Source organism: Gouania willdenowi, chromosome 6 (genome assembly GCF_900634775.1).
Source record: "Gouania willdenowi chromosome 6, fGouWil2.1, whole genome shotgun sequence".
NCBI classification, from domain to species: domain Eukaryota; kingdom Metazoa; phylum Chordata; class Actinopteri; order Blenniiformes; family Gobiesocidae; genus Gouania; species Gouania willdenowi.
The window spans coordinates 65,101,598-65,123,961 of record NC_041049.1 but is presented as its reverse complement, the minus strand read 5'-3'; the positions used below and the strand labels follow the sequence as shown (position 1 = coordinate 65,123,961).

General features: G+C 38.4%; 1 protein-coding gene across 1 annotated transcript in view; it reads left to right on the top strand.

The window, feature by feature from the left end:
- The window catches only part of grm8b (glutamate receptor, metabotropic 8b), a 146,870-nt gene that overhangs the window by 112,333 nt on the left and 12,173 nt on the right, over positions 1-22,364 (top strand). Inside the window, exons 8-9 of the mRNA XM_028450538.1 lie at positions 11,623-11,762; positions 12,610-13,545. Of these exons, the coding sequence (XP_028306339.1) occupies positions 11,623-11,762; positions 12,610-13,545 (1,076 nt within the window). The remainder of the gene's footprint in view (positions 1-11,622; positions 11,763-12,609; positions 13,546-22,364) is intronic.

Here is a 22,364-nt window from a genome sequence, read left to right as displayed (position 1 = left end):
CATAATTGTAAATAATTATCAATTACAATGAATACAATTATAATTCAGCTCAACCCTGGTTGAAATATTATAATAATCACAAGAACTAAATCAAAACCCTTATATTGCACCAGCTACATTGTACAATACATTGAAAAATTGCCTTAAAGTCAATTCAATCTCGTATGTACATTCTGCAGTTTTATTTTATTATTTCTTTACTTTTTTATGAAGTGAATCATACTCTAGTGTGATAGCTATGCATCATTGCAGCACACCAAACGAACTATTGTTGTATAGCATCTTAAAACGCAATACCCAAAAATGTCAAGTCTGATGAGGGGTCATTCTTATATACTGTATATATATTTATATGAGTGCTTCTCCATTGTAATAACTTCCCACAGCTCAGGAAGACAACACAGAATCTTTACACGATATGTTTTCACTCTTCATTCCCTGCCCTGTCAGCCTCCTACCTATAAATAGGGCACTGCATTTAAATAATCCAACAGTTTAGCACTAAAAGATATGACATTCCTTTACTAAACAGAGGGAGGAAGAGACTGTGGCTGATAAGCTAAGCTCTCATCTTCTCACACAGAGGCAGATGGATGTGAAAAAGTTGCTGAATATTATTTCACCAGGAGGAGGGGAAACATTAAACATTGAATCAGTGCTGAATTTAACCCTCAAGGCCGCAGCAGTGAATCTTCCCGAGGAAGGCTGCAGATCTGCGTTTTAAAACATCAAGCACTTTCTGTATATGCTGTGCTCATGGGTTTCTTTTTTATTTTCCATCTTCCAGGTACGGTGGCCCTAAGGGCCTATGTTACGAAGCAAGATTACCTCTTATCGCTCTAACTTCCAGGATTTAATCAGTGTGCTGGACTACAAAGCTAAATCACCATGGTAACTTAGGCTGAACGACTAACCCGGTTGGGAGCAGGTTTTGATCTGAGCGAGTACTAAAGTCCTGCCTCCTGACCAATCAGTTCTCTTAGAAAGCGAGCTGTCCAATAACAGGTGTCACACGTCACAGTGTGAATCTGATCTGACAGATGACAGGAGAGAAGAGAACATTTAGACATCAATGCAATCCTTTCATTTACCAATGACATCCTTTAGGAAAGATATAGATTTATATCTGATGGACTGATCTACAGTCAGCTGATGAAGCCTGTGTCTTTGTTTGCATGAACAGGTGAAGTCATTAATTAGTTCATTCATTCATACGCTATAGTGAGGCTGACAACATCAACAGGACCATACTAAAGACTAGAGTTTAGATTCTTGGCTTCATTTATTTTTTATTTTTTTAATCTTTATTACAATAATATTATTTTTTAATAAACACAAAAACACTTCTATATTGTGGTATCATTTATAAAGTAATTTCTGCTGGTAGTGGGACAGAATAATGACGGCGTTGTGTTGCGTTTTGTTGTTCAGCGTTCACATTCACTGAATATTATTTGCTGATTTTGCTCATTCCTCAATTGCTGCTGAAGCACAGGGATCAAATATGACTGCGTGCTTCAGTCAGGTCTGCGCTCCATGCACGGGCCACCCGGTCTGGTCTGCAATGCTGTAACGGACTGGGTTCTATGTTCTGGTTATGTTCCACTTGTGTGTATTCAGTGGTTAACTGATGCTGAGATTTCCCATGGCCGAGAAGGCATCATGGTTACGTGCAGCTTTCTCTGCCAATGTGTGTCTTTGTTTACATGTGTTCTGAGTGTTGATTGGCTGGGAGGCTGGGGAAAGGTCGGGCGTAAGTGGGGAAATGAGTGAACAGTTCTGTTTATGACTGTGTAAGACGGTTCTTTGTGTGTTTGATTGTTTATTTTTGGTGTGTTACTACAACCTTCATTAAAGCCTGTAAAACTGTGATAACGGCTCGAGTCACGTCATTACAATACCTTTTGGGCAGAGCTGCGGTGGGTGTGCGCGCACCCCCTTCTCTCCCCCCTCGAGGCAGCGCGCTACTAATCTACCGGCAGCAATATGTTCTATAAAATTAGAATTTACATTGGGTTTGCTTCGGGCTTGGGCCTACAATTTAAGTTAATGGGTCGGGCTGGATTTTTTGGGCCCAATCTAACGTCTTCTACAGACTGTGAAACAATGTGCTCTCATCCCAGTATGTGTGATAAATAGGTCTACTTGAATAGAAAATTGTGTGTGCTATATTTGCATTGATTAGGAAGCCTAACAATGTAACTTAATAGATAGGAAAGAAATTAGATGATATAAATTGGTTTTTAGTGTATTTAACAGCTGATTTAGGACCCGCTATCATAAGAGATGCTAACAGAAAGCTAACACGAGAGGAAGGTTAAGTTTTATTAAGTCATTTATTTCAGGCTCAGTAATTGTGATTAATTGTAATTGAACTTTAGTAATTGAGAACATAATTGTAATTGACTTTCTGGGGATGAAAATTTATTGTAATTTTATTGTAATTGGAGAAAATGCTGGTCACTGTAATTGTAATAGAATTGTAATTGGACATGGGTAATTGAAAACATATTTGGAATTGAAAAATGTAATTGAACCTAACCCGGCCATGAGGCACTGGGAAGGTGAAAAAGTTAACATCAAACATCCTCTAGCAGTAAACTCAAACACTGCTTCATCACCAACACATCCAGGAGTTGTGTTCATCATAAGGTCTATACAGCCACCAGAAGGCTTTGGGATTCAAGAAACTAACTAGTCTAGGCTGATTAATAATGAAGAGAAAACCATGAAAGAAGTTCAAAAATAATAATAATAATCAAAAGCGATCAAAGATCAGACAGTAAGACCTCTGTGGGACCCAAACCTATGATCTTGAGAATTTAGGAAGTGTATAAACTACTGCACCACCAGCCAATCCAAAGATAAAGTATAAACAAACAAAAATGTTCCCACATGGGGGAATCACTGAAACAGATGACTCAAAACAAGACCCGTAATTAGGCAGAAAGCAAAACACTACATTACATAAGAGGCCATATGAAAAATAAACTGGCTCTTAGATTTTGTACAAAACACTAATATAGCAGGACTTATAGGACAAAAATGAAGCCCTGGCATTTTCTTTCCAGACCAGCTTCTATGTAATGTCAGCAACATTACATTAAGCTGTTATTAAGTCAGTGATGCTCAACATGTAGCTCTTTATGTTTTTTATCTTAATGATTATTTCCCCAGAAAACCTTAAATGGGGGACACCTTTCCACCCCTTTTTACCTATTCCCTTTGACCATTTTGCAACTTCCTTTGTCCCATTTTTGCCACTTTTCCAAAAGTTCTGACACTTTTTTCAGACTTTACCTACCCTTTGCCAATAAATTCGTCCATTATTATAAGTTCTTGTTTACGCTTTTATCCAATTTTTGCCCTTTATTTATTTTTTTGGCCACTTTTCATCCAAATAACCAAATCCAAATTACCTTTTTACCCTACATTCTGCCTGTTTTTAAGCAGCCCATTGTCATTACATACCACCTGGTTCCTCTTTTTTTGCCAGTTTTTTGCCACTCTTGACTGCTTTTGGCCCGTTTTAGTCACTTTACACTCTTTTCCTGTCATGTTTTTGCCACTTTTGGAGATTTTTTGGCCACCTGTTACGGTTACCATGTCTTCCTCCACTTGCTTGTTTAAAAAAAAAAAAAACAACGTAGCGCACTGGATTGGCCCACTTTGGGTTGATGGCCAACCGGGACGATATCCAGTATGCCAGATATGTAGATAGATAGTTGGTCAAACGGAGGCAAATGGGTTATAACCTACAGGCTCAGATATAGTCTACTGGATGATCAGCAGCATGTGTTTCATGTGTGGTTTGTCTGATTGAGCTAATTAAAGAGCACACACATACACATACACACACACACATTGCGATTTGGGCTTTCTTGTGTGGATTTGTGAACATTATGCCCGGCTGAACCATCACACACATCAAACGTTGACACGAATCAAACCTGAACGTTTCACTTCTCTGAACAAAGCGATTCTTACTCATAGTTCTGTGTACAAAACGCAGTCAAATCTAGGACAAAAAGGCAACGCTTTGTGGCAGCGGCGGCCAGGAGGCTAAAGCCAACTCAGCCGTGTGCTCTACGCATCATGAGCTTATTTTTAGAGGAGCGTCAGAAGGCTAATCGAGACATTTGTGCTAACGTTAGCGCTCGCCGCGGTGAGGCCATCTGCATGGAGCCCTTGTAGTAGCATCCCATTTGATCACGTTTAGCTCAGCGAGGGAGAGAACGTCAGAGAGAACCCCCTCCTCTCCCACCCACAGCCACTGACTCGTTTGGACAGCAGATGCTTACGAAGAAGCGATAAAAGCTTGCTCTTGCTGTTTTTAAACAGAATGCAGTGTGACTGAGCCCAAGGAGCTGCAAGGCCAGTGCTTTGCAGAGAGATTGGTGATGAAGGCAGGGGTGCTTTGCCTGCGGCTATGTGAAGTAATGAATATGTGAAGAGTTGATCCCCTGCTGTGACTTTACTTTTGATATGGAGCTTTTAGAAAGGGCTACATTTTATATTTCCCTCAGGATGAATTAAGTATCTGTCTAAATCCAAACAAGGTGGGAAAAGGAAATATTCACAAGATGAAATAACTTCATGCTAAACTGTTAGAAACAGGATGAAACAAACATTTCTGGTTGACGATGTATGTCACTATTTCTGAAAAAGAAAACCACTTAAATATACTATAATAATAAAACCCCATACCAGTAGAGGGAATAGCTAAAATGCTTCTTGCACTCAGCATTTTATTTTAGAAGACTATGGCCCTGATTTACCAAGATCCCAATTAAATGACTCTAAATGTGGTGTGCACGCTAATTTATTTCACAGGCTGCTTAGATGACAGGGTTTTGCTTCTGTTTTCGCTTTTTGTTTCGCACTTACGCGGCAACGTTTTCAAAACAATATCTGTTTACATGAGACCGCGGAAAGCATGAACAACTATGTAGTGTACATGTCAGGCCAATAGAAGGAGATGGAGTTTTGCAACAAACCAAAATACTGTATGTGCATGCGTAGAGACACTTCTGCCAAACACAAGTAAAAGTAGAGCTTTGTTTAATCAGACCTACAAAGCTAGACCTGACCTGGCCTGTAGCCGTCAGAATACGGCATTAGGTCCAATTGTGATTTATCATTCAATAATATTTATTCAACATTTATTATTTAGAGAATAAAGACTAGACATTGACTGCTATATATGTTATGCCAGTCATTTATTATAGACTTCTCATACACGTAGTACATTTAAAACAATATTCACTACAGTACTTGGTCATGTGCTGAAAACCCCTTTGCAAGAATAAAATAGCTATAATGTTTAATAGTTATTGGTGGGCTTAAGATTCCCGAGCTGTTTTGGCTACAGAAAAAAGGAATATAGGTTCTAGTGTTTCGGTGGTGGTGGGCTTATAATCAGAGGGTCACCAGTTTAAATTGTTAGTCGCTTTGGATAAAAGCATCTGCTAAATGAAATTGTAGCTTTTTGTTTTTTTAAATAATGAGACAGATTTAACACAGAATACTGTGCTGCACCTGTAATAGTGGGACTCTTTTAACTTGAGACCAGCTTATGTCACATCACAGATCAGTGCCCAAAGGTCAGCTTCTTTTTTTCTGCAGCTTCATTCATGCAGAACAGAACTATATTCCTTTGTACCACTGTAATACATGTGGTACATCCTTTCATCTCTCTCCCAGCTCGTCACTTACAGTTTGCGGTGCTTTGCACATTGGCTCGCACTCGCACTGCCTCTTCCAACGCACTCTTCCGCACTGTGAGCTTGAATCTTGAGGTGAGGCTCAGCTGACAGTTAGTGATTGTGAAGAGGCAGAAAGGTCATCATTTTTACTTGCCAAAAGGATTTGGCCTTGTTTTTGGCTTGCCTGGAGACCAGTTTGATACATAGGGGTGTTTAGGAGTGGTTATTATAAATGTGCTCTCTGTAGTAACGCCACCAACAGAGTGTGGTGCCAACTTAGGGTCTCCCCTCAGGGTGCGTTTGACAGATGTTCCTGGGTTTTTGCAGAGGAGCAGAGAGGTGAAAGATGTATTACATTTTTCCCAGATATGAAGGTCGGTCAGGGTTCATACCAGGGTTGGGGTCAATTATTATTGTAATTGCATAATTGATGATTAATTACAATCATGGTGTGATTATAATTGTAATTGTAATTTTAAAAATCTGTTGCGGTCATAATCATAATTAAATTGTAATTGAATTCAGATAATTGTCATTAAAATTTCACAAAAATTGTCAAATGTAATTTAACGCAAAACTGGGAAACCATGTTACAGTTCTACACAAATGTAGTTCACAATTATGTTTCGTATTAAGCTCTCCCACATTTTACCATTTAAAAAAAATAAAAAATAATAGAAATCTAGTTGTATACTGACAGAAAAAAGGCTCATATTTGTAACTGAATAATTTAATTGAGCCCATTCTGCACTTACCAAGGGTGGCATTTTTCTGCTCTGCAGTGTCAACATTTCAATTACTGATCTTCTTTTGAAATGGTCTGCTCGCGCAGATTTACCATCAAAGTCATGTGTCAGCAAATGTATGTGGTTTGACAGCAATAGTTTTCGGGGAAAACACCCAAAAAGTATCGGGCGAGACACTGTCTCTCTTGTCTAACCGTTCAGCGAGTTGAGTGCATCCACTCAAAGCTGATCTGCAGACGTAAGCATAAGGAGAACTAATACTTCCTAGGAGACGGATGCGCTGGGACCACAAAAAGCAGCGAGCCAACAACAGCAGGGACATTTACAGACTGTGGAAACTCTACACTGAACCATTCTCTACCTGGGATATCGATTTTCAAAATAAATGTGAAATGTACTTCCATCTACAAAGAGAGCAGTCAACAAGGTACTCCAAAAAAAAAAAACAGCTTCTTTCTCTTTGCGACAAACCTCATAAACTCAAAAACATAACTTCCCCCTTGAGATTACCTCTTGTAATACAATGTGTGTAAATAGTGTTATTAAATAATTTGCTTAACAATATTTGATGCGAGAGGCAACGTTTTTCAGTTTAAAATGGATTTTGGCATATGACTGAATCGATGAAAACAATAACTGACCTTAAACAACAAAATTGTTTAATATTTTCATCACTGAGCGCTAACATAATGTGCAGCATGAATAAACAATATTATGATTACATTGTTCACAAAGCACAAAATTAAATTTAAATAAACTATATTCATGTTTTCTAGATTTTTTGTAAATTTTCTAAAACAAATGTGTTGTGTATGAAATAAACTGACCAACTTATGAAGCTAATGAATTTTGTTTGAAACAGTTTTTCTGCATAGTAGTTCATAAGGGTCAGACGATGCTATCTGTAACATCGCTTCTAGCCCCGCCCACATCCTCTACCACCGAAAGTGGTCGACAGTCCACTGCAATCCATTTAACCAGTGACTTTGTTCATTTGTCACTCATGGATTTATTGGATCCTGTTGGATGTGGATTGGAGATTGGACTTAGCATTGAAGTGCGAGCTGCTACATGTTTAGCATTGAAGTAGAAGAGCTCTGGTGATAACCAAACTCTTTCTTGCACAATTTGCATACAACTGAGCTTTTGTTTTACATCCTGAGTTTTTCCTTTTCTTTTCTTAAACTAAAATTAACGCCCACACGGCACAGGAACGACTTCTCCTCAGGTTCTCCCGTCTATAGTGTTATAGTCTGTGCATTAGTGTTATGGGTACACTGGGATGCATATTTATATAGCTCTTTTGAAGTTTTTGTTTTCTTTCTTTTAACTAGAGAGACACCAGCAACCGGAAACAAATTCCTTGTAAGTCTGATTTTGAGCCTTTCGTTTGATGTTGCTGCTAACATAGGGAATCAAACTGTCCTGGAATTTGGCTGTCATTGTTTGGGAGTATTTTTTTCCCCAAATCCATTCAACTCTCTATTGACATCCTTGAATATGGCACTCTCTAAACAGCTATACTCTTTAGCAATTCCTTTTGGTGACTTACTCTTCTTGTGCAAGGTTTCAGTGACTGATTTCTAGGCAACTGTTACAGTAAGTCTGCAGTCCATCTTATTAAGCCAGTGTTCCAGTTCTCTGCGATATTGAATGACATATTCAAGCCATGATCCTCACATTTGCATGAAAAAAAAAAACAGCCTAATGGATATCAGTTTGTGTCATGAATTTAAACTCCTAAGTTTACATTTTTAGAATTACATAACAGAGATGGTCAGGAAAGATCTCTACAAGACCCAAGGGCTGAAGCATGAGAAGGCAGGAATGAGGTAACTTAGTGTAAAGTTCAATTATTGCTCAAATTTCAAACCAAGCCTACCACAAAACAAACTTGGAAACATTTACCTCAAAATCCAACAAACTACACAATAAATCAACAATAAAGTCTATATACTGTATAACCAACCTTAAAAGTTAACTTACCAGAAAAATGCTGCTTGTCTGGTTTTTTATTTTATTGTAATTCTGTTTAGGTTTTAAATCAGTAAAACAAAATAATCACAATGTTTGTCATTTTGGTTTGTTTTTAAAATGGAATAACCAAAGAACGAAGGGTGCATGGATCAAGAAGTGATGAAGAAATAACAACAGGTGAACAAACATTGATATGAAAATAAGCAAACCTGACCCAAAATCTTGAAAAAAAAGGCTGAAATTGAAAGAACATTTAACAGTTGAGCAAGGAGCAAAGCAGAAGATAATACGATCAGGGCAGGGATGCAGAAACGTGAGCGTTCACCAATGTTAACGCAGCGATGAGTGAACGCTGACCGTTCAGTAAAGCCCACAGATGTTCCCGCTCTGTGTTCACTAAGGAGATCATTTCATTGCATCTTTTACAAAACCGACCATTCAGGATCCTTCAATGCAAAAATATCATTTTACCTATTTCTACATAAATTACAGCTCTCTCAATTCTCCTGTCATTATACTGTGTAATATTTCAATGACAGGATTATGTCACACTAACGTGGAACAAACTAGTGAGGAGGAAACTACTCTGGCAAGCCTTTCAGATTGGTCAAAATAAGGAAAAGTGAGAAACTTTCAACAATGGTAAATTGTGTCAACACTAACATGTTTACTGGTGTAACTGTAAATAGCTGAAGAAACTATGTTACATGAAAATATCAAGAATCACAAATTTTCCATTGCAAATTTTCCCCATTTCCATTTAATATCTATTTCATCAGTTTTCCCTAATTAGATGACATACGCTTCACTCAATCAGCTTCAAGCGTTCTGTTCATGTCCCTCCCTGGTTCCGAAAGGATTCACCAGACACAGACCCAGATCGAGTGGAGAACTGGAGTTAGAGGGAGGGGCTACACATCAATCTGGCTCTTACCAGGTTAACCAAAAGCCTTTGATTGCAACTATGTCTTTGTGTAAATGCTTGTTTTGTGGCTCAGCTCACACCCCTGCAGAATGATCCTGACTGTTCTGTTTGGATTTACAGTGAAGGGATGTTGTTAATTCTATATTTGCACATAGTGGCTGAAGTGAGGTGAAGTGGGAGATGACACAAATGAGGAGAGGGGGGCTGTTAGTGATGGAGGGGTGTTTCTACATCCTGAGGCAAGCTGTAATGATTCACCGCCTTGATGTAAATTGTGCAGCTTCTATTCATGCTGAAGAAGAAAATTGGGGCAGGATAGAATCAAACCGCCCACTCGATGCATAATAAATCTGTTGTTTTTTGTTGTTGTTGTGTTGCTATTTTGCTCCAATATGCCACTCAGCTTTCCCAGATCTACAATAACAGGCCTGAAGTTCAAGACGGCCAACTGTCCCTGATCCCTAATTTGCCCTGTGGCAAGAATCCCAGCGCTACTGTACGCTAACAAAAATCATAAAATGAATATAACACACAGCTACTTTTCTCTGGCTTAAGAATAAAGCACAAGAGTTGGCTTGGTCATTTTAAACACTTTCACTTTGGGCTTTTTGATCTTTTTCTCTACCACAGCGTTTATTATATATATATAATTATATAATATGAATTGTATTAAAGGGAATACATATTTGATCAACTTTGTAATGGTCTCAGGTAGACACACATCGGACCAGGGTTGGGGTCAATTGTAATTGTAATTTTAAAAATCTGTTGCTGTTGTAATCATAATTAAATTGTAATTGAGTTTAGGTAATCGACTTTGTAATTGTAATTGCCATGAAAATTCTATAAAATTGTCAATTGTCATTTAAAGCAAAACTGTCAAACCATGTTACAGTTCTACACAATTCCAATAGATAGGAAATAAATTATTATTAATTAATTAAAATTGAGTGGTATACTGACACTAAAAAGGCTGATTTCCACTGCAAAAACAATAAAACCTACATTTTCATTCATTAGTAAACCTAACAAGGTAACCAATAGATAGAAGAGAAATTAGATGATAGATTTGTTTTTAGTGTATTTTACAGCTGATTTATGACCAGTTATCATAAGAGATGCTAAAAGAAAGCTAACACAAGAGGAAGGTTAACTTTTATTAGGTTATTTATTTCAGGCTGAGTAATTGTACTTGAAATTTAGTAATTAAGAATGTAATTGTAATTGACTTTCTGAAGATAAAAAATATTATTGTAATGTAATTGTAAATGAAGTAAATGCTGGGCACTGTAATCATTATTTATTTGTAATTGAACATGGGTAATTGAAAACGTAATTGTAACTGAAAAATGTGATTGACCCCCAACCCAGCATCGGACGTTCTTAACGAGTATATGAAGGTTGGAAAGAGTGAAGGATGAAAAGAGGCAGGGAGCTGGAGTAACACTCAGAGTAAAAGTCCATTTAAAATAGAAACAAAGTCTAAAAATCAAACCCAGCGAAGTAAAAATTAAAGGGAACACACACATTTCATTTGACTGGAAATGAAAACAGTTGTCTACACGAACAAGTGGGCCTAACACTCCAATGAACCAACAAAGGCTCAGTTCAAACACTTTAAGTAGTGAGGGAAGGCAATCAGGAGACGAGGCACACCAGTGTGGAGACGAGAAGGAAGAAAGAAATGCTACACAAATTCCTCTGTACAAACACAAACTAACATCAAAGCACTCAGACACAGAGACGATGAAATACTAAACAAAATAATTCAGGAGGTAACACACAATCAGAAGCCAAACAACTGTGAAACGAAAACACGTCCAACCTCCCACTAATCAGAGAGAACCCAAATCAAATACGCTATTTAGCGCACTGAACCGAATCATTAAAACTAGCACAACCATAATAGGACATGACATAAGTTACATATAAATGAAAGTTGATATTATTAATGTCAATATGTAAATTTGTGAGGAAACTGAGTTTAATAGAGAAGCACTTTAAGCTACTTAGAGCAGATTCCTCGACTGCAATGAAAACCTCATCCCACAAGCCTCACCTTTACTATGGCAGCCATTGTTGGTCGAGCTGGTCTTTACGCTACCAAGAGCAAATAACTAAATATTCTTGGACAAAGTTTTTTTTAATTAAAGTCATCTTACATATTGTTTGTGTGTTTAATCTGCTTTCAGCATAATTTTGGCATTACTGGTTTTTGGTTATTTTAGGTACAAGTTGAAGTGTAAAACCTCCCTTTGTGCTTTTGCAGGAAGTGCTGGAACTCCAGTCATCTTTAACGAGAATGGTGATGCACCTGGGCGCTACGACATTTTTCAGTATCAGATCAACAATAAATCAACTGCAGAGTACAAGATCATCGGACAATGGACCAATCAGTTGCATTTAAACGTAAGAACAAATCACTCCTTAAATAGTGAGAGTAATCATAGAAATGTCCTTCACTTGTGATAGAACAAAGAGATCAGAGTTCTACTATCCTCCATGCACCCACACACAGGTTCACAACACTGAATGTTATATCTGATGAGATCTGTGGAAAATAAAGGATCTTAATGACCTATAACTTGTATAAAGTGTTTACCTGAATACAAATCTGAATAACAGTCTAATTAAAGTAGGTTCTGAAACTACAACACTTAAAGTTTAACTAAACCCCTGCTTTCTGCTGACCTGCCACTAGGAGGGAAATTTAAAAAATGCCTTGATTATGGGCGGGGCTCCTGGGGCAGTTAAGACACGCTCAGTCTATACTATAAAATCTCCAATGAACAATCTATGCTACGCTAACTAGCTACTCATTACTCAATATACCTCTTTATTCACTCATCTCTCAATCCAACCTATTCACCACAGATTGTAGAGCCCACAGGTGCTAGTTTTTATAAAAGGGGCGGGGCCAACAGTGCTTGTTGGTGACGCAAGATGGTTCCCAAACGTCACATGATCTTGTTCTCAGCCAATAGCAAAAATCAATCGTAATAGCCTGGTTTCAACCCATAGAGGGCAGTCACTGTGACATTTTAAAACTAAATAAGACAAATTGAAATACTTTGACTAAAATGTTGAGAGTTGGACCAGGATCAATTAACAGCACTACTTCATACCCAAATACAATTGCATTCAGCTGGAAAAAGTGGTTTTGTGGTTTAGTTACTCTTTAAGATTCTGTGTTTTGATATATTTTAATTGTTAGTTCAGACTCATGATGAAACCAACTTTTCCTTCTCCTCATCAGATGGAGGCCCTGCAGTGGAGCGCTGTGGACTCCTTCCTGCCAACCTCAGTCTGCAGCCTCCCATGTCGCACCGGTGAGAGGAAGAAGGTAGTGAAGGGCGTCCCATGCTGCTGGCATTGTGAGCGCTGTGAGGGATATCATTACCAGTCCAGTGAGTTCACCTGTGATCTCTGCTCCTATGAGAGAAGACCAAACCAGAACCGAACTGGCTGCCAACCTATCCCCATCATCAAGCTGGAGTGGTACTCACCTTGGGCGTTGGTGCCAGTCTTTATATCAGTCCTGGGCATCATTGCCACAACCTTTGTGATAGTAACATTTGTCCGCTACAATGACACGCCTATTGTCCGCGCCTCTGGTCGTGAGATGAGCTACGTTCTGCTGACGGGCATCTTTCTGTGCTACATTGTCACCTTTCCTATGATTGCTGCTCCTGACATCGCCGTCTGCTCTTTCCGACGTATCTTCCTCGGCCTTGGTATGTGCTTCAGCTACGCAGCGCTGCTCACCAAGACCAACCGCATACATCGCATCTTTGAGCAGGGTTCCAAGGCTGTGACTGCGCCTCGCTTCATCTCACCTGCATCCCAACTGATTATCACCTTCTTGCTTATCTCAGTGCAGCTGCTGGGCGTCCTGGTGTGGTTTGCCGCTGATCCTCCTCACACATTTGTGGACTACGGTGAGCAGCGAACTCAGGATCCAGATAACGCCCGTGGTGTCCTGAAATGCGACATATCTGACTTGTCACTCATCTGCTCCTTGGGATATAGCATTCTTTTAATGGTCACATGCACAGTATATGCCATTAAGACGCGTAGTGTGCCGGAGACCTTCAACGAAGCGAAGCCCATTGGATTTACGATGTACACCACATGCATCATTTGGCTGGCCTTCATTCCCATCTTCTTCGGCACAGCGCAGTCAGCAGAGCGGGTAAGTGTTCACATCAATAATATTGGTAATAATTATCATTCCTCAATGGCAATGCAAATAAACAGAAATATGCAACTCAAAAAACTCTTGTTGCATAAAACTCATGAAAAAATGGGTTATTAGACTAACAGTAAATTAAGGCAATAATCCCTTAATTTGGTCGTCAAAAAAAGCTGTTTTTAGCTTCATGTTTTACCTTTACTTTGTTAGATGTAATATGATTAGAGTAGCCTAATGGTGTTCCTTACACATCAGGAAACAGGGCTCAGAGTGGTTGAGTTCCCTGAATAGTTTTTATCCAAAAGCATTTAATTATCATCATCAAGAGCCAGTAGAGCAACAATGGCCAACAGAAGCTGGCCTTCATGTAGCATGTGTAGCTGGGTTCCCTAAGCCTAGCATTGTGGCTCTGCATCTTTTAAGGCAGTCTTTCTCAAATGGGGGTATGCAATGGCACTACAGGGGGTACTAGAGAGAGAAAGAGGAAAATTAACAAATGAAAGCATTCAAAATATGGGGTTTTATAATGTTTATTTTTAGTTAAAACAACTAAACAACAACAAAATACACAAAATTACACCAAAACACACATGCACTAAGAGAGAAAAATACCTACTAACACACAAAACGACAACAGACACACTGAATGAGAGAAAAATACACAAGATTATTGCAAAATACACTAAAAAAAACAGAGAAACATACAAAATGACATAAACAACAACCAAACGACACAAAAAAAACACACACAGAGATATTAATGCAGATAATACCAACAACACACAAAATAAGAGGAAAAATATGCTGAATAATGAAGCAAACAACAAAATACACAAAATGACACCAAGAACACACAAAATTATGATAGAAGTGATCTTGATTAGAACATGAATTGAAAATACAAGAGTCAGTCTTGATCCCACATCAGGAGGGAGATGACGGTAAATGATAAAAACTATAAAAATAATAATATTCAGGAAGCAGTAAATGCTGTTTCATTCCATTTATTTTCAAAATGAGAATATGTTATCACTTTCATTCCAACATTATGCTCTATAGTTGTTTTTTCACAGATGTCTGAGCAAAATGTGGTGGTCGGACAAAGGGGGTGCTCGCATTCAAAAGTTAGAGAAAAGAGGTACTTGAGCCAAAAACGTTTGAGAATCACTGCTTTAAAGATTACAACCGTATCATGGTGATGAAACCATCACTGTACACAAAGATGAACTGGCCCAAGTCCAGTCGTGGAGAGCCCCTATCCCACATGTCTTAGATGTTAGCTCGCTCCCCCACAGCTTATTCTGAAGGGTAGCTCATTATCAGGCTTCCTGTAGATCTGCGGATGATGACATTATCATCAGGGTTAATCTGAACACTAGAGGAGCAGAAGTGATGCAGCGCTGTCTAGGCTGAAGAGAGAAAATGAGGAGCACAACGACTGATCTGAAACAGGAAGTCTTCTGCCCTCCTGGGGAAAGACAGCTGAAAGCAAACATGTCAACATTTTTAGAAACTGCATGCTCCAAACATCAGACACTCATGTAGAAAGCTTTAATTTACCCACTGAAAAGGCCAGAACGTGAAGATGTTTCACCTTCTTATGAAGACACATTTTAATTGGTCACGATGCTTGTCTGCTTTTGCACAACCAAAGAGTACAATCGCCGATTTCTTGTCTCAACATGTAGAAAGGTTTACAGTATCTTATTATTCTTTTGTACTTTACTGCAGAGGTGTAAAAAGTACTGATATATCCTACTCAAGTAGAAGTACTGTTACTTGATTAAACTTGTACTCAAGTACAAGTATAAGTAAGTCAATTAAATAGTACTCAAAGTAAAGGTTGCTAGTTACTTTCACACCCACATTTATTTTTGGTAATAAATCTTTCCATAGCTTCCCTTGCATACAGTAAACATCTCATGTATAAACTTGAAAAGGAAGAGACCAAATCTTGCACAATTGGAACTTAATTTATTTTCCACAAAGGCACCTGTATAAAATAAAAAAGATAAAAAGATTCTTTTTTAAATACAATAACACCAATGAATTCTCAGTCTCAAAGTATAGATATACAGTATTTATGAACTCTAAAAACCTCCATTCAATGCTGTTTTTGGCACGTACATTACATTTAATCTGATTGGTCGGCTATGATGTGATGCGTTTGTTGTCTGGTCATTTCATTTCTTGTTGTTTCACAATGTCCGTTGATCATTTCAAAGCTAAAAATAACTATTTACTTAGTAATGGTTGGGTGTAGAAATGAAACTAGAAAGTAATTACTTCTTTTAAAATGTATTTAAGTACAAGTAAAATTACTGATTTAGAAATATACTCAGAAAAGTACCCATAAAAGCAACTCAATTACAGTAACGTGAGTACTTGTATTACATTACTTTCACATCTGCTTTTCTGATAGACTGATTGGTTTCTGATCAGCAGGTCCCAGTCTAACTTAAAGCTCGTCAAAAAAGTAATTAGAGCAGAACTAAGTTTGGCACATTTCCAGTATCGGTGTTTTGTCAAGTTTGCAGAAAGACGCGGTGCCAGATGGAGAATTTTGCTCATTATCATGTCTGTTGGGACATCTGGATGACTGGTGGAGCCATTCACTGACACATCCTGTGTGTGGTTTTTCCTTCTTATGCTATCACTATTTACAGTGAACGTAAAAGCCATAGATACTATAGCAACACTAATCAAACATGATTAATACACAAAGTGCTGACAGATCAGATTTGTTCTCTCTGTTCTCTCTTTTTCTACATCAAGGCAGAGAAAATAATCTCTGTAGTCTGTATTACTTAAGGAACCTTATCTCCAGTAAAGATAATTTTAATGCTTTAGCATAGCAACACATTTTGAATAATGTTATGATTCAGACTTTGTGGGAACCCAATATTTTTAGGTAGTTACTCTTTCTCAGCTGTGAAAATTTGGTAACATGTATCATACAAAATGTTTATCTTAATATGCTAGTCTTCGTAGTGATTTTTTTTAATCATCGTTTTACGGAAATCATAATTTTTTATCCTTACTTTCATTATATGTCTCTCTTTGTGTCACATATAATGAAGCAAAGATACCACATGGTACAACAGTTCACTCTTGCAACCCAGCACAATACTGCATGCTTGTTTTGACTTGAAGCGCCACCAGGATGTCACTCCATTAGTTTTACTATGACTATGCATGGTGACACACGATGCTGTAGGATATATGCAAAGATTAAACTTAAACAAAAAGTGAATTTTATTTTGTGTTGAATAACAAAATCATCAAGCAATAGTCCTCCATTCTGGAGTCCAGCATGTGAGAAAAAAATGAATGTGTGAGCGTGTGAGAAAAAATAAACCGGAAAAATGATTACTCAAAGGAGAAAAAGAAAGGGTGAAGTGTTGGTGACAGCCTCCCACCAGGTATTTATGAGGCTTTGTGCATCTCTCTTTTCCTGAGCAGGGTTTGTTTACTACTGAGTACCTATTCATTCAAATACAGCCACTTGGATTGTCTAGAAAATAATCGATCTCTGTTGTATTTCTTATTTGTTTCAATTAATACTATATTTAATTCTAGAAATGCTTTGGTAGCAATGTCGTTGCTTCGTGTGTTAAATCTGAGTTGACGGCTTGAAGGATATATATCACTTCTTGTATGACACGTTTGCACATAAAGAGTAAACACAGACACTTATTAACACTAACGTCTTTTCTTAAGTGAAACCAACATGGCATCGCCGACCGTCGCATACCAGTCGTGTCCTTTACCACAGCAACTAGCCACTATAACAGAAGTCATTCGCAAGTTAAAACGGTCGCTACTCAAATCCTAACACTAACAGGGATCTAAAACAGCGTTCCAGCAATGCAAGAAGTGAAAATACTGTACAACTATACCACCAACATTTTCCTCTACCTTTATTCACAAAGCTGCTGACGTTACTTTTTTACTTCTAAACTTGCCAGTCAAACAATAAAATCCGATTTGTCAAGGGTAAAATTATGTCTGTGGCATGTGGTTTGCGAATAAGTACACAAATCAGTACCTGTAGTTTGCGATAACGGTATCGGGGCATCTCTAAAATGTGCATAGTCTTGCCTCAGGTCTCTTGATGCTGCTGAGATTTGTGGCGTAGCTTTGTGAAGGCCTCTTATCTTTTTACCTTAAAAACAATCACAGAAAGAATATGTATCAGGCAAAAAACATATCTGTGGTCTATTGGAGTCCATAATGTTGCTTTATGATGCACGATCAAGCAATTCATAGTTAACATTAGTGCAGGTGCTGTTTTAGATATAAATAGAGAAAAAGGACCTTATAGTTAAAAGTTCCTTGCTTCCAAAGAATGCTTTATCACTGATTCGTTGAATGGCTTATCAGCAGGAATAGCACTTATCGTACAAACTACACTTTGGGGTTTAAATCTCCTCGTATTTGCTGACAAAGACGTAAGGTTAGAGTGACAGAGGTCTTCATTAAGTGATCCTATTAAACACCACACTGAAAAGCAGCTTGTATCGATCTCCGTCCAGTGTGCAGAACATCACCTGCCCTTGAAGTTTTTGCCGAAAGTTGTGTTCAGACACTGAGAGTTCCCGTGGATGAGGAAGGCAGTGGTAGTGGCTGTCAGCCTGTATAATCAATTCGTCATAAATTCATCTGTCACCCCGTCTGAAACTCGCCACCTTATTTAAAAAGCTGAGTATCTATTTGCAGAGTGACAGATTTAGAGAGTGCAAGCTGTTGTGTAGAATAAGCATTGAAATCATCCCCACAGACAAATCAAACACTGTGTAGAGCTGCATATATTTACTGTCCTCACACTGGTTAACTTCCTCCCTGCTATTCAGCCAACAATTCCTAATTGGATCCATGTAAATTGACCAAAATCTTTGAAATAAATAAATAAATAAAACAGCTGAGCTGAAGTGAAAGCACTGTTAGATTTCAAAGGATTTTGGGGGAGATTTGAAGGGATGTGGGCCCAGACACAGTCCAACCAATGCGATAGAAAACCAGTAAATTAAGAAAAACAGCAACAAACAACATCCATTCTACGTTAATTCCTGCAAAACAATGATATTAGGATTGAGTCGAACCACTGTCCACATCAGGGGTGATTCAGTTTAATTTCACATCAAATTTTGCATTTTGAAAGTAACTCCTTGTATACTGCCAAGTAGCATTTGAGGGTTACCGTATGGATGTGTCACGCAAGCGGGTGAAACAAGGCCACTACTGGTGGGCTCTGAAACAAAGCAAACAAACTTTACCAATGGATCACTCGGTTGGAGTGTCGATGAATACTGCAGTTAGCTACAAGAACTAATTTTAGCTTCAAGATATGTTGATCATTACCTTCAATCAACGAGACAGACGGCTACTAATAGAAAAACTGGCAGCCATGTTATCTCCAGACATAAAACAGTAAACCTCCCCAGCCCCAAGAGGGCGCTCCAGGGTAGCACATGGATAAAACCACTACCATAACTAAACATAACCTCGAGGCAGAGAATTTGCCTCAAACCTTTTTTGTTGTCAAATTATTCAAGTTATTCGAGGAATCGTTTCAGCCCTAGTCTAAATGTTGTAAAGAATGAATGAAATCAGACATTCTATACCTCTCTGTAATCCTAAGAAACGCAGCTAAAACTGTATCCCAAAGTCAGAACAAAAGACCACAGCACACACACCAAGCCATTATGTTGAAAAGTCAATAACTCCGAAAACTTCACAAAATATAAACAGAGCTCTATAACGACAGTCTTAACAAGGCCGAGCTGAATCCACTGATATACAGGTCATGTTATGTACCAAAACACCGCCACAAAATCAGAAAATACACCACGAAAAAAGTCAGCAATGATGACAAATGGTGTCTTACCTTTGTTGTTGCTTATCAAAAGTTGCTCCAATGTGCAAAAAACTCTATATTCTGATAAATCCAAATTGTGTAGTCAGATAGATACAGCCATTACAGAAACCCAGCCATTTCATAGTCAAGAAATCCGTCCAATGAGCAGACAGCGCTCGTGCGTAAGATGGCTGGTCCCTCTTTTATCCAGCTCTCATTGGTCCGGGCTAAAGGCCGGTGCCATAGTGTTTGATATCACCAATTTTTTACAGGCTCTGAGCTTTCCAACACTGTCAATCATTCTGATTGGGTAAAGCATTGCTGAACTAGACCCATGCGTAATGGCATCAAAAAGTGGAACGGAAAATGGCACAGCAGAAACCTGAATAAAAATGGATAATCAAATTGCAACACCTAGTGGTCAAACATAAGACTGATAAGGATTGGAATCAATTTGGCTGACATATTACAGTTACAAACTTGTTTCCAAACTTGTGGAAAACTTTGGCACAATTGGGGCAAATTGGGCTTCTGCCTGAACTTTTTTGTACAAAAACGTGTATCTTTGGCCTTATGTTTAATATTATTACCAAACTTGCTGCAGTTGATGTCCATACATTAGTTCAAATAATTCTGCTTTCATAGCCTTTGCTAATGATATTTGGCTTTATATTTGATGTAAATCTCCAATTTGTTTGGCGGACAACAGACTTCTGTATTTAAAACATGATTTATTGTCACTCAGTATCATATATTTTCAAGATTTTGCATCATCTGTTAACCACTAAGGGTCTGACTTCAATTTCAACAAAAACATGCCATGTAGGTCATGTAGAAGCTTAAAAAGTTCTTTGTGATTTTTGGAGAAAAGTGGCTGGGGCTTTAGAGGTTTTAAACAACAGGATCATGTTGAATGAAGTAAAACTGTAAAAGACAGCCATTCACTAACACAATTAACATGCTCACAATAACATTCATCAGGCAGAAATACATTACGTTCAGTTCAAGTTCGCCCAAAACTGGTTGTGGCATCGAACGGTGGAACAATGATGCAGTCGTGGCTTAATTCCCAGTTCATGCAATTAGAAAATGACTTGGGGAAACTAACAGTGGTGTGCCGTGACCACTAGGGTTGGGTAGGCACGTTGCAAATCGAGACCACCAATGACAATTTCACATGTTTCTGCTGGCAAGTATTAATTCAATTCAAATCAATTTTATTTGTATGAAGCAATTTCCAACAAAGTCATCTCAATGTGCTTATCAAAATATAAAATTCATAATAATGAGAAAGAAAAAACCCAACAAGATCCACATGAACAAGCATTTAGCCATCTAACAAAATCAACATCATAAACACCATTATAGAAACATAGACAATTATTTTATATAGCCTTCATACTCTCCCAACAAGATATATCTCATGACACGGCAGCACATCCGTTGTTTGTGTTGGAAACACAGAGAAAATGACAACAACTCAGAACAGCCTCAGTGAGGAGCATCCACAAAGCCAATCCTTCCTTTTGTACCATTCACTGTAGAAAGTATGAAACATGTTCTGACCTTACCTTTGCTGAAGGTTTGGTAACTCAGGTGTTGGTCTCCATCTTTTAAAAGCGGTCCTTTTTCCTCAAAAAAAGTTTCTCTATCATCTCTGGCGCTGTCATCCTGCCTGTAGTGTTATCCCACCCACTAGCTAGAGAACGTAGCATCTATTCACTACTGTACTGTAAACTTACGTATAGCATTTAGCATAGCGCGGTTACGTCCAAAGGCAGCGTAGAGAGCTGCCTTTGGACGTAAATGGTTGTCATCTTGGGGACCTGACCGCGCATGCGCAAACATGTAAAAATACGCAATGAGAAACCCTCTGCCTTACAGCGGAGTGAAAAAAAAAAAAAAAAAGACTGTGCAGCTGTTCCAGGAAATAGCACTGTTCAGTAATTTGGGCAATGAAACGCACAAAATGCAGATTTCCCTGGCCTGTTTCATTCTGGACACAACTCAAATTTACAGGAAAAACTGCTGATCTGCAGGTGAGGATAATTCGTTTTTGGATGATAATTCCAGGTGATTCAAAGTGTTCTTTTAGGTCAGCCTGTGAATATATGGAGCAGGCTGCTACACCAGCTGACATTTACAGTAGCAGCCACATCAGCAGGCAGCTGTGCTGGCCTTAAGGGGTTAGGGTGGGTGGGGGGGGGGCGGTCTCTGAGTGTCTCTGTGCATAACCGAAGAGATTATAATGTAGCATAGCTAGCTGCTCCGCTTAGGAATTCAACTCTCTGAATCAAGTTGATGAGTTTACCATAACAATAACATGCTATTATTAGTATTATTATCAGTCTGCAAACTCTTAATGCTGCTAGGGATTAAAAACACACATTGCACAAATTCATTCCCGATGAACATCCCCCCCAAAAAGACCTCTATTTTACTCAAGTAAAAGAACCACTGCTGGAAAATTACTTTAAGAGTAACTAAACCCCTGCTTTCTCCTGACCTGCCACTAGGAGAGAAATAAAAAAAATTGAGCAGTGAAGACACGCCCAGTCTATACTATAAAATATCCAATGAACAATCTATGCTATGCTAACTAGCTACTCAATATACCTCTATATTCACTCTTTTCTCAATCCAACCTACTCACCACAGATTGTAGAGCCCACAGGTGGTAGTTTTTATAAAAGGGGCGGGGCTAACAGTGCTAGTTTGTGAGGCAAGATGGTCCCAAAACGTCACATGATCTTGTTCTCAGCCAATAGCAAAAATCATTTGTAATAGCCTGGTTTCAACCCATTGAGGGCAGTCACTGTGACATTTTACAACTAAATACAACAAATTTAAATACTTTGACTAAAATGTTGAGAGTTAGATCAGGATCAATCAACAGCACTACTTTATACCCAAATACATTCACATTCAGCAAAAAAAAAAAAAAACTTTTTGGGGTTTAGTT